This window comes from Rissa tridactyla, chromosome 24 (genome assembly GCF_028500815.1).
Source record: "Rissa tridactyla isolate bRisTri1 chromosome 24, bRisTri1.patW.cur.20221130, whole genome shotgun sequence".
Lineage (NCBI taxonomy): Eukaryota > Metazoa > Chordata > Aves > Charadriiformes > Laridae > Rissa > Rissa tridactyla.
This window is the reverse complement of record NC_071489.1, coordinates 928,099-944,635: the sequence shown is the minus strand read 5'-3', so window position 1 is coordinate 944,635 and position 16,537 is coordinate 928,099. Positions and strand designations below refer to the sequence as shown.

The following is a 16,537-nucleotide window of genomic DNA, read 5'->3' as shown; positions in this document are numbered from 1 at the left end:
CCCCCCCCCCATCGCGGGGTGACAAAGTGTCCCCAGCACCCGGGGGTGACACTGTGTCCCCAAGCACCCTGGGGGTCCCCGGCACTGTGGGGTGACATTATCCCCCCCCGGCACCATGGGGTGACACTGTGTCCCCTGCGCCCTGGGGGACCCCCAGCACCATGAGGTGACACTGTGTCCCCTGCACCCTGGGGGACCCCCAGCACCCTGGGGTGACACCGTCCCCCCCCAAATCATGGGGTGACAAAGTGTTCCCAGCACCCTGGGGGTCCCCCAGTACCCTGGGGTGACACTGTGTCCCCAAGCACCCTGGGGGTCCCTGGCACTGTGGGGTGACATTATCCCCCCCCGGCACCATGGGGTGACACTGTGTCCCCTGCGCCCTGGGGGACCCCCAGCACCATGAGGTGACACTGTGTCCCCTGCACCCTGGGGGACCCCCAGCACCCTGGGGTGACACCGTCCCCCCCCAAATCATGGGGTGACAAAGTGTCCCCAGTACCCTGGGGGTCCCCCAGTACCCTGGGGTGACACTGTGTCCCCAAGCACCCTGGTGGTCCCCGGCACTGTGGGGTGACATTATCCCCGCCTGGCACCATGGGGTGACAAAGTGTCCCCAGCACCCTGGGTGTCCCCCAGCACCCTGGGGTGGCATCGTGTCCCCAAGTCCCCCAGCACCCTGGTGTGACACCGTCCCCCCCCACATCACGGGGTGACAAAGTGTCCCCAGCACCCTGGGGGGCCCTGGTCCCCCTGCACCCTGGGGTGACACTGTGTCCCCTGCGCCCTGGGTGTCCCCCAGCACCATGGGGTGACACCGTCCCCCCCCCACATCACGGGGTGACAAAGTGTCCCCAGCACCCTGGGGGGCCCTGGTCCCACTGCACCCTGTGGTGACACTGTGTCCCCATGCGCCCTGGGGGTCCCCGGCACTGTGGGGTGACATTATCCCCGCCTGGCACCATGGGGTGACAAAGTGTCCCCAGCACCCTGGGTGTCCCCCAGCACCCTGGGGTGGCATCGTGTCCCCAAGTCCCCCAGCACCCTGGTGTGACACCGTCCCCCCCCCACATCACGGGGTGACAAAGTGTCCCCAGCACCCTGGGGGGCCCTGGTCCCCCTGCACCCTGTGGTGACACTGTGTCCCCATGCGCCCTGGGGGTCCCCGGCACTGTGGGGTGACATTATCCCCCCCCGGCACCATGGGGTGACAAAGTGTCCCCTGCGCCCTGGGGTGACACCGTCCCCCCCCACATCACGGGGTGACAGAGTGTCCCCAGCACCCTGGGGGGCCCTGGTCCCCCTGCACCCTGGGGGCCCCCCAGCACCATGGGGTGGCACCGTGTCCCCAAGTCCCCCAGCACCATGGGGTGACACTGTCTCCCCTGCACCCTGGGGGGTCTCCAGCACCCTGGGGGGACACACTGTCCCCCGGACCCTGGAGCTCCCCAGCACCCCGGGGGTGACACAGTGACCCCAGCACCCTGGGGGGTCTCCAGCACCCTAGGGTGACACAGTGCCCCCCGGGCTCTGGGGCAACACCGTCCCCTCAGTACACCGGGGGGGTCCCTGGCACCCTGGGGGGCCCCAGTCCCCTGCACTCAGGGGTGACACCATCGCCCCCTGCGCCCTCGGGGGCGCCCACCACCCTGGGGTGACACAGTGCCCCCCACATCCTGGGGTGTCCCAGTTCCACAGCACCCTGGGGTGACACTGTCACCCCCCTTACACCCTGGGGGGTCCCCAGCACCCTGGGGTGACACCGTCCCCCCTGTATGCAAGGTGGTTCCCCGCACCCTGGGGTGCCCCCGTCCCCTCCACAGCCTCGGGGGGGGGGGGGGGGGGGCCAGCACCCTGGGGTGACACGCCACCTCCCCCCCCCCCCCCCCGCCCCCCCGGCCTCCCACACGTGCGCACTCCTTGCACACGCACGTGCAAACGCACACACGTGGGCGCAGAGACCGCGGGGGTGCCCGCGGCCCTGTGCACGCACACGTAGCGCACACGTAGCACACGCGTAGCACACGCGTAGCACACACCTGCGCGCGCCTGGGCGTGCACGTAGACAGGCGTGTGCACACAGTGAACACACACACGTACACACGTGTGCACACGCACACACCCTGCGCACACATGCATGCCGGGGCAGAGGCACGTGAACACGTGCACCCGCTGCGCACGCGTGCCCGTAACGCGTACACACACGCACACACCTGCCGAGGCACGTAAAATCCGTGTACGCACCGCACATCCCCCTACGCGCTGCACATACACACACACGCGTGTACACCCTGCACGCACGCGCACACGCGTGTACGCACGTGCACACACGCGCCTGCACTGCACACACGTGCACACGCGTGTGGAGGCGTGTAAACGCGTGCACACACTGTACACACGCCCACACACGTGTACACACACACACACACACACACACACACAACCCCCCCCCAGCCCCGCGTCCCCCCGTGCGCCCCCCCTCCCCGCCGAAACTGCGCCCGCAGCGCCCCTCTTGGCCGCCAGGGGGCGCAGGGCGAGACCCCGCCCCCTCCAAGCCCCGCCCCTCCCCAGACCCCGCCCCGCCCCGCCCGCGGAGGGCGCGCGGCCGCCGGCCCCGCCTCCTCCCGGCCAGCAGGCGGCGCCGCGGGGAGGGTGGGGGGACGCTCTAGGCGGCTGCCCGCCCCCACTGCCTCTCTGTGGTGCTTCCGGGCGGCCCTTCCGGTGGCGCCTGCGCACTCCGCGCCTCCGCGACCTGCCCGCCGCCGGTACGGCAGGTGAGGGGGAGCGGGTCGGGGCCTGAGGGGGGCAGCCCCGGCGGGGGTGGGGGGGACTGACACACGACACCACCCCCTCGGTGGGGGAAAGGGGAGGGGGAGAGAGGCCCCCTCCGGGTGGGGGAGGGGGAGAGAGCGAATAGAGACCCCCTCAGGGGTGCAGGAAGGGAGGCCCCCCCTCCAGGGGTGGGGGACAGCGGATAGAGACCCCCTCCAGGGTCGGGGAGGGGGGGAGAGAGAGAGAGAGACCCCCTCAGGGCTTGGGGGGCGGGGAGGGCGCGGGGGTGGGGGACAGCGAACAGAGGCACCCCCCCCTTCGGGCGGACACAGGGAAAGGTGATTTCCCCGGCCCTCAAGGAGCTGGTTGGGGTTGGGGCATCCCCTTCCCACTCCCCCCCCCCGAGTTTTGGGGTGAGCCCCCTCCCCCCCCACACACACACGGCATTTGGGGGTGACAACCTCCCCACCCGAGTCTTGGGGTGACCCCCGCGTTGGTTTGGGGTGACATCCCCTCACGCTGCCTTTTGGGGTGACCTCCCTCCACGCTGGGGCCTCCCTCCCCCCCCCCTTCCCTGTGCTCTCTCCTGCCGCTATGACCCCCGCCAGGGCTGGGGGTCACCAGGCCGTGACCCCCTTTCTCTGGCCGCGGAGGCAGGGCTGAGGGGGGGCCCCGGGGCCTGCCCTGCCTGATGGGGACCGGTGGCCTCGTGAGCTCCTGTTGCCCCCCAGGAGGGTAAAACCCCCCCCAGGACTCCGTACCGGACCCCAAATTCCTGAGCGCCAAACTGCCACCGTGGTGGCACTCAGCCAGGAGCTGTCACCTGGGTGACGAAGACGTGTCCTGCCATTCCCGCGTGGCTCAGACCTCCTGTGTGTCCCCAAGTCCCCTGCCCGTCCCAGGGGACACCCCGCATCCGTGAGGCTGGATCCCCAAGTGCTGTGGCTCCTCACGCCCCGGTGTCTGTCTGTCTCTTCCAGCCGTGTCCCGCGCGTGTGTCCCTGTGTCCCTCCGTCCCTCGCCATGTACGCCTGTGCAAAGTTCGTCTCCGCTCCCGCGCTAGTGAGTAGTGACAAACCCCTTCCTTCGCCCTCGATGTCCCCTCCGCGGGATGTGTGGGGGTAACCCTCCTCTTGGGGACAGGGGGAGAGGTTTGGGGACACTTCGGGAGGTTTAGAGCCACAGTGGGCCACACCGAAGGTGAGCGGAGCCCCGAGCGCTCAGCGGCTCTGGTGAAAGATCGTTTGCTGTTCCTCGATGGTTACTAATTACCCACGTGGAGGCAGACTAAAGCACCTTTGGCTGGGTGCCAGCCCCGGTGACACGCAGGACCCGTACGGTGACACCTGTGGCCGTAGGGTGCCTGTGGTGGGGCTGTGGGGTGCCCTGGAGCTCCACTTCGGTGGCAGGTGACAGGACAGGCTCTCCCAGTTGTGTGCTGCCGGCTCACGGGGCGCCCCGAGGGGCTGAGCAGGTTCGGGAGGTACCAGAGGTGGCAGCGGTGGCCTCAGGGGACCTCAGGGTGGAGTTTCGCTGCCCTGGGGGTGCGCAGGGTGGGGGGGTCCAACCCAAATCTGAGGGTGTTGTGCCTTGCAGGTGAGGAGGAGCTCGCGGGTGCTGTGCCAGCCCCTCTCTGCCTCCGTGCTGAGCATCCCCGAGGCCCGGACGGAGCAGGTAACGCACGCAGCTCGGACTGGGGGGGTCGAGGGGGGCCGGGGGGTGCTGAGCACCAGCCCTGGGAGGGTTGCAGGAAAGCAACTGAGCCCCCCGCTTCCTCTGGGGCTCCCCAGGAGGCTGCGGGGAGCTAATGGGGGGGAAACTGAGGCCCTGGGGTGGGTTTGGGGTGGGGTTAATCCCCTCCCACCCCCCCCACTTGCCCACCCTCTCGTCCCCCAGGCGCGGCCGGGCGCCCCCCGGGCCATCCAGACCAGCGCTGCCCACCGGGACATCGACACCGCCGCCAAGTTCATCGGCGCCGGTGCTGCCACCGTGGGGGTGGCCGGCTCCGGCGCTGGCATCGGCACCGTCTTCGGCAGCCTCATCATCGGCTACGCCAGGTCAGGGGGGGTCCCGGGGGGGGGGGGGTGGAAATGGGGGGGGCCAGGGGCTGTTCCCCCACTGAGCGGCCTCTCCTCTCCCCGCAGGAACCCCTCGCTGAAACAGCAGCTCTTCTCCTACGCCATCTTGGGCTTTGCCCTCTCCGAGGCCATGGGGCTCTTCTGCCTGATGGTGGCCTTCCTTATCCTCTTCGCCATGTGACGGAGCCAGTGACAGTGACGGTGGCAGCGCCAGCACCCCCCGCTGTGCCCCGTTCCTCGCCCGGCTCGGGGACAGGGGAGACCCCCAGCCCTGCCACGGGCGGGAGGGGAATAAAGACGGTTTGATAACGGGGTCTGGGCTCCTCGTGTCTCCTTAGTGGCCCCGTCCTGTGTCACTTGCCTGCGGCTGGGGGATGGCGTTGCCCAGGGGTCACCCTGGGGAGGTGGCAGTGTCCCCAGAGGGGATATGGGTGCCTGGAGTTGAGCCCTGCTGCCACCCTAAGTCCTCAGTCACGTCCCTAAGGGGATGGGGACAGCCGGGAGCCCTGGGGACAGCTGGGAGCCCTGGAGGCTGCAGCCTGGGCTGTCACCTCCGTGTCCCCTGCCTGGGGACGTCACCCCCTTGGAGACACCTCAAGCGGGACTGGCTGCCTGGCAGCCCTGGGGCCAGGAGCTGGGGTTTCGGGTGTTGCTGGCTGTTGGGGTGGGGGTGCCGGGGGTGTCCTGCTGTCCCCGTGTCGCGGCGTCCCGATGTCCCCGTCTCGCTGTCCCCCGCAGGACGGCGGGCCCCCCGGGCGGCCTCTCTATCCCCCCGGAGGCCTCCCTCTCGCTGCCCCACCTCCCCGAGGAGGCGTGTCCGGCCACGCCCCTCCGCGGCCAAACCCCGCCCCCCGAAGCCCCCCATTGGCCCCGGCGCCGTCACCTCCCCTCGGGGGGGGTCTCGCGAGAATCTCGCGCGTGGGGAAAGAAGGAGGAGGGAGGGGAGGGGGGGAGCCCCAGCGCGAGCGGCAGGCAGCGCGAGGCCCCGGCGGCGGCGCGGCCCGGCCCGGCCCTCCCTCAGGTAACCGGCGGCGCCCGGTGCTCGGTGGGGCCGCCCCGGGCAGGGGGGAGGCGGCGGGGGCAGCCCCCGGTGGGGGGCGCCGCGGGGAGCCCCGGCCTCTCCCCCCTCCGCCCCCCCCCCCCCACCCCCCCAACTCTCCCCGAGTTTTCGTGAGGCAGCCTCTCTCTCCCCCCCCCCCCGCCCCTTCGCTGAGTGGCGGCGCCCTCCGGCCAATCGTCTCGCCGCCAGGGCTGGAGTGGCGGGCGGCGCAGCCAATGGTGGCTCGGGGAGGGCGCCGCCATGGGGTAAGCCCCTCCCCGAGTGGGCGGGGCTGGCGGAGGCTGCGAGGGGCCCGGGCGGTGCCTGAGGGGGGGAACACGGAGGCCCGGGGGGGCCGGGATGGGGGAAGCCCGGGAAAATGGGGGGGGTTGGGGTGGAGGGAGGGGGAGGTCATCGAGATACGGGGCGGCAGGATTGGGGGGGGCCACGAGGGGAGGGCGTCTGGGGAGGGGGCTGTGGGGTGAAGGCCTTGGGGGGGGGCTTGGGGTTTATGAGGGGGCTTTGGTGGGGTGGGGGGGAGGGTGTTGAGAAGGTCTTGGGGTTTGCAAATATGGGGGGCGTTAAAGAGTGGGGGGGGTCTTGCAGTGGGGTTCCAGGGGCTGAGCCCTGGAGAGGTGCTGGGGAGTCTTGAGGGGCTGTGGACGAGGGGGCCTTGAGGGCTGGGGGAGCTTCGGAAGGTGAGAGAGAATTGGCGGGGGGGTCTTTGGAGGTTGTGGGTATGGGAGACCCTTCAGCGTGTGGGTTCTGTGGGACCCTGGGGGCAGGTTGTCCTGGAGGGTGGCAGGTTTGGGGACCTCAGGAGCCTTGTGAGGGACCCTGTGGGGCTCCCCCGAGGTGCAGGTGCTGGGGGACCCCTTTGATTGCCCCGGGACCCTCTGGCCTCCGGGATGAAGAGGGGCTTGGGCTCGGCGTGGTGGCTTGTGGCTGTTTTGGGGCGGCTGGGGAGGATCCAGGTCTGCATGTGGGGGCTCCCAGTCACAAGTAGATGAAGAAAGGGTGTGGGGAGGTTGTAGGTGCCCATGGGGGGCGGGTGGGGAGCAGGGTGTAGGCTGGTGAATGGCTGTAGGTCTGCAGGGTGTTGGGAGCTGGGGGTCTCTCAGCCCCGTGCAGTCCCAGGGGGATCAACAACTCCCAAGACGTGCAAACAGGAAGGAATTAGAGAATTGAGTAGTTTCTACCAAAGTCTGAAACAGTGGTTAATTCTCGCTGGGGGACTTTGAGAGCTTGAGCTTCTGAGAACTTGTTGAAGCGGTGAGGTGTCACCGTGCACTTGCTCGTCTGCTGCTGGCACTGTGCAATCTGTTGCCTCTCAGTAACTTCGGGAGCACAACCTGGGTCCTGTCTCAAAGCTGTTTCGTTCTTACTGCCAGAAGCGTTGGTACCGAGTCCCTCAGCCTTGCTGAGGAAAAGAGATCGGCTGGTTCAGGTGTGAGATGAAATGTGTGTGACAACAAAAACTCCTTGTTCTGCTCAGCTTTCCCCGTTTTGCTCTTTCTGCCACTTTCTTTGTCGCCCCTTCTTCAGCGAGTCCCATCGTTATCTTTCTTTACGAAGTTATCTTTCCCTGCCCAGGTCCCTCTGAAGACCACGTTTCAATTTAATGTTCAGGAGCGCAGCATAAAAGCGTCGCCAGCACTTCAGTGGACTTCCCAATTTATTTTGCCTCACTACAGTGCTTGTTGGGCAGGGACTTTATTCCGCCAGCAGTGTTGAAGGGGTCGTCTAGTTCTTTGCAAACTGCTTTAAAAATAGTTGTCACTAAAATGCAGTCATTTCTGGAGAGGAATTCAGCAGCGCTTCTGAACCACTGGTTTTGTCGGACGGGTTTTTCTTGGGGGGGATTGGAGTTTTCTCAGCAGGGACTAAGAATAACTTCGGTGTTTGAATGTGGAGGAGAAGTTTGTGGGAGGTGGATTCAACAGCCAGGTTCCCCTTTGGAAAATGAGTAGGGTTAACATCCTCGCTCCCTTAAAGCCAGAGCTCGTATTCACCTTCTGTGACATGAGTGGGGTAATTAGTGTTGCCAACTGTAATCACTTTGTGGGCTGGAGGGTGCTGGAGTGCTTGTTTGCTCTTCCTGTTTAAAAACAAACAAACAAAAAAGGAGTGGGTTCAGCTGGTGGAAGCAGCAATCGACCTGTGAGGTTTGGAATCGTTACCTGCGGCCGGGATGGTCTTTTCTCAGGAGAGTTGTTTTATTTCCGATCCTAGAAGTTGGTTGGGAGTTGAGAAGTGGGAGACTATTTTAGTATCGGATAGATCTCGGTGCTTTGAGAACTTTAATGCAGCCGTGAACTTCCTTAATTGCGTGCCAATCCTTTGGTTATACCTAATTGTAGTGCGTCAAACGCTTCTTCTCCCTTTTGGCACTTGCCTGTCAACTAACTGTAAAAATTATCACATCCACCTTAGTTACTGCTTAGCCAAACGAGGCGTCTAGTTATTTTAATCTTTCCTTGTAAATCAATCCCTCCAGCTGCTTAACTATATTTTCCTGAATGCCTTCCAATTTGCCAATATCCTTCTGGTACCGAATAGCTCGGAGTTGAACGTGGTTTGCATCTGAGTGCTGGAGACTGGGGCTTTCCCTCCTTGCTCTCTGTCTCCTGGGACTGTAAGAAGGAAAAGCTGAACCCAAACTTTGGGAATATGTTAAATCTCTCACTTGCAATTTGTCTTTAACTTAGCTTTTCCCCATGGAAGGGTATTTCTAACATTAATTTCTACTTATTCTTGCTCCTATTTCTGTTTTCTCAAGGTTCCTTATTTTCCAGTCTTCTCCGGCATTTCCCACTGTATGTATTTAGTGCTCTGGTATTTTTTTTTTTTCTCCCCTCTGTGTGATTTATGAAGATGTCAGGTGAAAATGAACTTGCTGTTGAGCCTTGCTGAATGCCGCTGTTAGACACACAGCCCACCTTGGTACGTTGCGAGTGTTACTACTCTCTTTAAGCTGGTTGACGGGGCTATTGCTCATCTGAGGTAACTTGGAAGCGCCGTACAATCCGTGTGGCACAACGGTGATGGTGTAGATGTGCCACGGGGGAAGATGGCAAAAATAAAAGGATGTGGCTCAAAAAAAAAATCCAACTTCTCATTAATGTCTTTATTTCCCGTCTCTTCTGAAACCCCTCGGAGCCCAACTGGAGGAGGCGCTGACTGCGGAGGACCTTCTCAGGGTGGCTAAAAGGGGGTTCGTGGCTGTGGCACGGGGCAGGCGGGAGATTCCCCTCACCCATTTTGGAAGATGGGGAAGTTTGAGAGAGGAAGAGCCAGTGGATGGTTGAGGGGAAGAAACCGAATCCTCCTTCCATCCTCCTTGAACACGCCGGAGCCCGTTTGCGAGGTCCACTGGTTTGCTGTGATGAGGAGCTGGAGCCCAGCTGAGGGTGTGCAGCGGGGATCAGGGCAGCCAGGACACATCCTCAGAGCCGGTCGCTGCCTTTTTCTGATGAAAATATCTTTAAAATGGCTTAGTAAAATACGCTCGGCTTCTGGCAGGCCTCGTCGTGCATGTGTTGTTTTTTGCAGCATGTGTTTGTAGAGGATCTCTGGGTTGGATCTTGTTTTGGACTCATTTTCTGCTGCATCACATGTGATGCTTTCTCGCGTTCTGTTTGGTTTTATTTATCCTTCTGACTTTCTTGAGGGTTTTTTTTTTTTTTTTAATTTTTTATTTTATTTTTTCATTGCTAGCACCAAGAATTGAGGCCAAATTTCTAAAACCGCTCTTCCCCACTCATTTAGCACCCAACTACGATGCGTTTGGAGAGTAAATGCTAGGGGAAAATATTCTTTTGTAAGAGACTTTCAGGACTGGGGAACTGTTGCTTCTTGTAACTTAATTAATTTTTTTTTTTTCCCCCCATTTATAGTAATCTAGTTTCTCAGTTTTGGTTTCGAGGAACTTGTAAGACAACGTGTGAATGCTGAGGAGCGGAGGCTGGGCGGGGATGTGAGCAAGGGGCCGGGGTTTCCCTGGGGAGCTAGAAATGGGCCCTGTTTGGTGTCGAGGTGTGTGGGAATCTGCCTGTAGAAACTAAACCAAAAGCACGTTTACAGCCTCGCTTCCTCTTGAATTTAAAACCGAGGTTTTAATCAGCCTTGGCATCACCATAGTTGTCACATCTTTTTGTCTGGCTGCTGAATTCCACCATTGGGTTACTTGAAATCCTCAGCGAATCTCTTAATTCTGTTCCTTCTGCCAGATGGAAAAAGTGAAGGTTTGGCCTGGGCGCAGCCTTGTGCTGCCGGAGCAGGAGTCCAGGGCTGGCCAAGCTCTATCTGTGGCCTCAGCCCTCCTCCAAGCGATGCTTGTGCGGGCGGGTAAGCTGCAAGACCAGCCCGTGGAGAGGACGTATGTTGGAGGACACCAAGATCTCCCAATTTAGAGCCCTTGGAGGTGCTGGTGTCCCCAGAGGTTCCTCTCCAAGCTGCTGGTTGACATTGGTGCAGTCGGGTTCCCTCTCCCTCTTTAGAGCTGTTATTTACGGTGTGTTTTGATGCAATTAGTCTCGGCTCGTGGGAGTTTGGCTTAATTGCTTCTCCAAAGTCCAATTTCATAATCTTCCAAGAGCTCCTTGCCTTTTTTCTTTTTTTTTTTTTTTTTTTTCCCTCACCTCCTGATACACCTGGCGGGGCACATGCTGATGGAGAAGTTGCCCCACAGCAGCCCGTGTAGAGCACAGGCTGTATTTTAATGCATGCCAAAGTTTGACTTTTGTTTTTTTGAAACGTGATAAATTCAGCGCCTCAACCGACTCCCAGCGTGGTGTGGTTTCACCGAGGCTCGACCTAATTTTAATGCAGGCTAATTATTTAGTGGAGCGGGATTTTTTTGGCTTGTGTCTCTTCCCTCTAAACTCGTTGGTGGCGAGAGGCCGAGCTGGCCGGGGTGAATTTTCCTCTCCCTTCACGTCTCCCTTTCGCTGCCGTACGTGAGCAGGGGCTGCCATCCCGCGTGGGGACAGGCACGGAGCGGAGCTCCCCAGGCGACAGCAGCCATTTAATCAATTTTCCCGACGAAAGCAACGTGTTGGGATTGGGAACGGCGGTCTGGAATGCCGCTCTGCTGTCCCACCCTCGCACGAGAGAAGAAAGCGGTGGTGGAGAGGCCGTGCCAGCCGCTGCAAGCTGGGTCATGAATAAATAAAGCTCCTCTGCCAGCTACGGGATGTGCTGCCCACTGGGGGTATTTCTCTCTCTGCAGAGCTCTGAGCGCTCTTTGTGAGGCACGGCTACCGAAAAAACCCTAAAAGAGAAGCCGTACAAAGGCATTTTCCTCCCCTTCTCCCCCCCCCCCCGCCCCCAAAAAAAAAAAAAGATGGTTGAAGTCCTTTAGTGTGAAAAGCGAGTTGGGCCGGGTGTTCCAAAGGGAGTAAAGCTGCAAAGTTCCCCATTTCCCTGCCTTTCGGAGCCGCGCTGCTGCGCTTGTGGTGCTGCTCTTAGCAGAGCTCTTGCCCAGCTTTCTCTCTCTCTCTTTTTTTTTTTTTTCTTTTTTTTTGCGTGCTGATGGAGAATGTTTTCAGCCCCGGCTGGCAGAGACCTCGTCCTGAATACCATTGTTACTATTTAAAATAATAATAATAAAAAAGCCGTCTTTCACAGACTTCAGCGTATTAAGGACTTGGCTAGATGTGGACTTGGCAGTGCTGGGGAATAAGCAATACCCAAAAGAGTGTATTTATACCTGTGTAACTAACCCTACCGAGCTCTCTTACACCCTTTAACTGCTTCCAAAGTGAGTAAACCAGACTTGGAGCAGAACGCGGCTTTTTGGGTTTTCTGCCAAAAGCTCTTGTTGGTGCCGAGTCTGCTGAGATGAAGGGAACGAACCTTCAAATCGCTAAGCGCTTGGTGCTCGCTATTATTTAAAGTAGCTGGCGTTTAAAATATACTTGTTTCTAGAGGCACAGCTGGTCGTGTCCACGGCCGAAGATGCTGGAAATCCTTAGAAGTTTGGAAAGCGAGCTGGAACCGCTGCTGGAGAGGTTGAAGTAGGTTGCGTGTGGGCAGGGAAAGCTTTGCCAGTTAATCTTCTTGCAGTGAAATGCGAAGTTTTCTTCTGCTCCGTGCTGTTCTCCTTGCAGCGGGATCTGAAGGTAGGCTTGGTAGCCACTCACGGGCCGTTTTGCTGCTGTTCCGGCCGTAGGAATATTCCCTCTTTTCTTTTTGAGTGTTGGTAGAATGGCGCCGGATGAGGAGCGGAGGGAGATGAGATGCAAAGGCAGATTGTCACCAGGGGTGACAGCAGCTGGGTGCCAGGTCTCCTGGAACGAACCGTCGGGTCCCGAAAATGTGAAAGCAGAGACTTTGGCTGAGCATCCCGCAGCGCGGGGGAGATTTTTACTGGATGAAAACAGGGCTGAGGAAGTTTATCTACAACCTTAATCGGATTAGAAATCTTTATATGGCAGAGTGCGCTGTTACAAACCTGGAGAGTTTATGCAAGAGCGAGCATTGCTCATCGTCCGGATCCTCGCTCGGACCAAGCCATGTGCAAAGCCAACATGACGAAATGTGATTTTTTTTTTTTTTCTTTTATTTTTGAATGCAATCCTGAAGTGTGTTGGCAGCATTTTAATGGGCAAATACATTTTCTGGTGGAGGGGGTGAGAATCTTCCTGAGGAGTGCTCGCTCTTCTTCACGTGGGTGTCTTTCATCTTTCTTCCCCACGTTGCTTTCTTTTCCTTTGTTTTTTTTGGAAAGCTCTCTGTTTTTAATGGATATAGAGCGCCCATTTGTATGATCCACGTTTAGGACGTTGTATTCTTCATCTGTGTAAGATTTCCCATTTTGAATTATGTAAACTATATATAGGAAATCATTGCTTTGTTCGCTGCTAAAAGGCAATCATTCCGAAGGCAGAATGCACTTCTAGTTAAACAACTCACAATAATGTACCGGATTTCTAGACATTGCTTATATTTGGAATATTTCTTGCTCCCCTCTGATTTTAGGGCTCGCATATCAAATAATGACGCCATAAAAATGTGTGTGCTTTTGAATGCTAAATAAATAAAAATGCCCACATGTGATGTAAATAATAACAGGTGGGACGAAATATTTTTACTTTATGACCAACGTGTACATAGGAGAGCTGGTGCCTTTCTGTCCCCTGTCCCGCTGGTGCTATTTCCCTGATTTTAATTCATTGGCAAGAGTTTTATCCATAGGTAGTCACTCACATAAGAGGCTCTCCTGTTCTTAACTCCGCGCAGCCTTGACTTTGATCTTCCTGTAAAACTCTTCACACACATAGGGAAAATGTGTTCAAGTTTGACTTGGGCTCTTACGTCCCATTTTCGGCAGCTTCCCCCCCCAACACACACTTTCATTGAAACAAGGGCTCTTAAGCGGCTAAATAATTTCAGGAAATGGGACTCCGGTTTGTAGGTCACTTAGGCATTTCCTAGGTAAAATAACGCGTTCTCTAAGGCTTGTCATGGCTTTCTTATAATTATCTCTGCTCAGTAAGAAACAGTGGGTCTCTTAGGTTTTTCCTCCCTGTCTTAAACTTGAATTATTTCTCTCTCCTGTAGTAGATCTCTTGCAATATGTTGTCCCTGCTGTGAAGAAGTAGATAGCTGAAGATGTATCGCCGCTAATGAAGGAGCGCAAGGCGACCCGAGAGCTGTAGTGCCGAGATCCGGAGGCTGCCTGTGAGCGTCTTGGAGAGTCTGTTCTCTCTGTGTGCCGTCGTGCTACAAATTCCAACCTGCTGGAAGCAACGCCAGAAAGGTTTCCTGCTCGGTGATCTCTGCCCAGAGCATCTTTTTCTGTGGGCTGCAAGGGTTTGCTTGGTTGTGGTGTGAAGGAGGGAAGAAAAGGTTTTTGCTTGAGATGGTGGCGAAGGTTTGTGCCATGTCACAGAATCGTAGGGGTTGGAAGGGAGCTCTGGAGATCATCTCCTCCAACCCCAGAGCAGGTCACGCAGGATGGCGTCCAGGTGGGTTGGAATCTCTCCAGAGCAGGAGACCCCACACCCTCTCTGGGCAGCCTCTTCCAGGGCTCCGGCACCCTCACAGTAAAGATGTTGAGATGGAATTTCCCATGTTCCAGTTTGTGCCCGTTGCCCCTTGTCCTGCCCCCGGGCACCACTGAGAAGAGTCTGGCCCCATCCTCTCACCCTCCGCCCTTTAGCCATTGCTGAGCGTTGATGAGATCCCCCTCAGCCTGCTCTTCTCCGGGTGGAACAGCCCCGGGGCTCCCAGCCTTTCCGCAGCACAGAGATGGATGCTCCAGCCCCTCAGCATCTCCGTAGCCTCCGCTGGAATCTCTCCAGCACTTCCCCGTCCTTCTGGAACCAGGGAGCCCAGAACTGGACCCAGTGCTCCAGCTGTGGCCTCCCCAGGGCAGAGCAGAGGGGGAAGATGACCTCCCTCACCCTGCTGGCCACCCCAGGAGAACATTGGCCTTCTTGGCCACAAGGACACATTGCTGGCCTGTGGGCAACTTGTTATCCGCCAGGACTCCCCATTCCCTCTCTGCAGAGCTGCCTTCCAGAGTTGGATACAGGTCTGCTGTCGCCTGTTGTCACTCTGAGCTCACGCTTAGGTTGTTACCTTGCTCCCGGTGACAAGGTGTACCTCTGGGTCTAAACCAAAGACGCAGGGTCTGCTCTAACCTCAGAGGTGACAGCAGCGGTGGGAATTAGAAGTTTGACCTCAGTGGGGAGACTCAGGGTCTTCCATGTAGTTTCTCCCATTTTGGAGGAGGTCCTGGGGCAGCCGGTAGATGATGGACCATGGCTGGGGCCTTGCTGGTCGTCGCGATGTTGAGGTGGGATGCCGTCTTTGATGAGAGCTGGCTGGGTGCTGCCAGTGAGTCCTGGTGTCAGGGTCTTGCACTTTGGTCTCTCCCTCGGTCTTAGCGTAAATGCCTTGGAGGCAACTTGTAGAGTCCATCTTTTTTTTCCAGAAACTAGGAGGGGAAGCACCACTTCAGCACATGAGTAATCAGATGATGATTTAGAGATGATCTTTCTCCGTCTTCTTGCCTGGGAAGTTGCTGACTTGCTGGTTTATGTTGGATTTTGTCTTGTGTCCATCAAACGCTTCGAAACCCTTTGGACAGATGCCTTTTCACATTAGAAATCTGATACTTGGCACCTCGCAAGAGAAACCTTGCCTGCGTTAAGGCATGTTTTGCCAAGCTACGGCTGCTTTGGTGATGTTTGGCAAGGAGCAGTTAAAGCAGGTATTTGAAGAGCAGCAGCTACTTCTCTCTCAGGAATCTGAGCGTGAAAGGAGGAGGAGGACGCCTGCTGTTAGTGCCATGAAATCTGACCACCTTGCATCTCGAAACCACCGAACCCAAGGAGCGCTCACACCCTGGTGTCACTCAGCTTGACGTTAGAGAGCAGAATGACGTCCTGAAGGACTGTCCTTCATTACTTGAGCTTCTTGCGGTTGGTCTCGCTTTTTTTTCACCACGGTGTTCTACATAGCTTAGAAAACCCCCAGTATCCTTCCCTTTGTGCTGCTGGTGGTGTACGGGCGGCCCCATGGCTCGGCTGGGGCCCAGCCACCCCGAGGTGACACCAGACTTTCTCCAACACCTTACTCCAAAGTCGGAGGGCAGGCCAGATCTGATCTGGAAGGTGGCCAGCTCGAGGAGGCTCTCGGACAAGGGAGCTTCTCTAATGGTTTTCATCCTGCCAGACCCTCACGTGGAGGCAGCGTGAACAAATTAAGCTTTTTGTTATGGTAACGGAAAACTCGTTACTGTTTGTAAGAGGGTTATACGCAGTGTAAGTGGTGTAGTTGGGAGGACTGGTGGAAGCTGTGCTGGGAAACGCCTCCTGGCTGCCTGGAGCTCTCAGCCGAGGGGGTTTGTTGCTCTAAGTGCAGGGGAAAAGCTTTTCTGGTCTCGGTGAAGTCTCCCGTGGCTGATGTGCTGGTTTAGGGGAGTTTGTTTTACGTTTGACAGGACGCTGACAATGCCTCCCCATCCCACCGCTCGCGCGCTGAGAGGAGCAGAGCGACTCATGTCGGCAGCTGTTGCTTCATGTGAGGTTTGCCCCTTTTCCCAAAGCGCCTGGAAATGCTCTTTGCAGCCCGGCCGTTAATTTTCTCCCCTGTGAGCTGAAGAGAGCTGCTTTTTAAGTCAACTTTAGGGCCAAATGTCATGCCTGGTAGGAAACGTTGATCTTCTGGTAGCAGCGACTGCAGCTCGTGGGGGTGATGAAGCTCCGAGGATGTTTTAAGGCACTTGCAAGCAAGAAGTGAGGGTGTAGCGCATCTTTGATGCTATTGAGGCGATAAATTTGGGGATGCTCTTGTGGACAGAGGATCCTCTACATGCTTGAGAGCAGCGCTGGAGACCCAGAAAGGTCCAGTCGGATGGTAAGTGGTTGGACTTTGCTTCCCCCCCCGCCGCCCCCGCGCTGTAGGTTAACTCGTAATGACTTGTTAAATACTGGATGTCTGTTGGAGATTTACTTCAAGTGAGTTCCTTGCCAATATTCCAGTTTATACAGTTGGGTTTGCTTTATCAAGCTTATAAAGCATAAGGGTGTTATGCCTCTAAAGCAGATTTTATAGCATCGGCTTTTGGCCTTCTTTCCCAGATGACAATTTTAAGCTCTCTTGTAGCTTTTTGGTTACAAAGCAAACATTCTCACTC

At 58.0% G+C, this 16,537-nt stretch overlaps 2 protein-coding genes across 6 annotated transcripts in view; both read left to right on the top strand.

The window, feature by feature from the left end:
- The first annotated feature begins 2,650 nt into the window (after positions 1–2,650).
- ATP5MC2 (ATP synthase membrane subunit c locus 2) lies at positions 2,651–5,163 on the top strand. Of its 2 annotated transcripts, none has more exons than XM_054183325.1 (5): positions 2,651–2,774; positions 3,753–3,834; positions 4,369–4,446; positions 4,669–4,829; positions 4,917–5,163. In XM_054183325.1, the coding sequence occupies exons 2-5, from the start codon at positions 3,796–3,798 to the stop codon at positions 5,029–5,031; spliced, it is 393 nt and encodes a 130-aa protein (XP_054039300.1). In that variant the 5' UTR covers positions 2,651–2,774; positions 3,753–3,795; the 3' UTR covers positions 5,032–5,163. The 2 variants fall into 2 exon arrangements, with proteins under 2 accessions (XP_054039300.1, XP_054039301.1); XM_054183326.1 differs by having other exon boundaries at positions 2,673–2,765.
- A 610-nt stretch (positions 5,164–5,773) lies between these two features.
- Positions 5,774–16,537, top strand: part of LOC128901278 (cyclic AMP-dependent transcription factor ATF-7) — a 70,139-nt gene continuing 59,375 nt past the window's right edge. Inside the window, exons 1-2 of one of the 4 annotated variants that reach the window (XM_054183163.1) lie at positions 11,300–13,859; positions 14,831–15,921. The gene's annotated coding sequence lies outside the window, so the exon portion shown is untranslated. Of the gene's footprint in view, positions 5,872–6,966; positions 7,337–11,299; positions 13,860–14,326; positions 15,922–16,537 lie in introns of those variants that run through there. The other 3 variants (XM_054183161.1, XM_054183165.1, XM_054183162.1) reach the window with 3 other exon arrangements.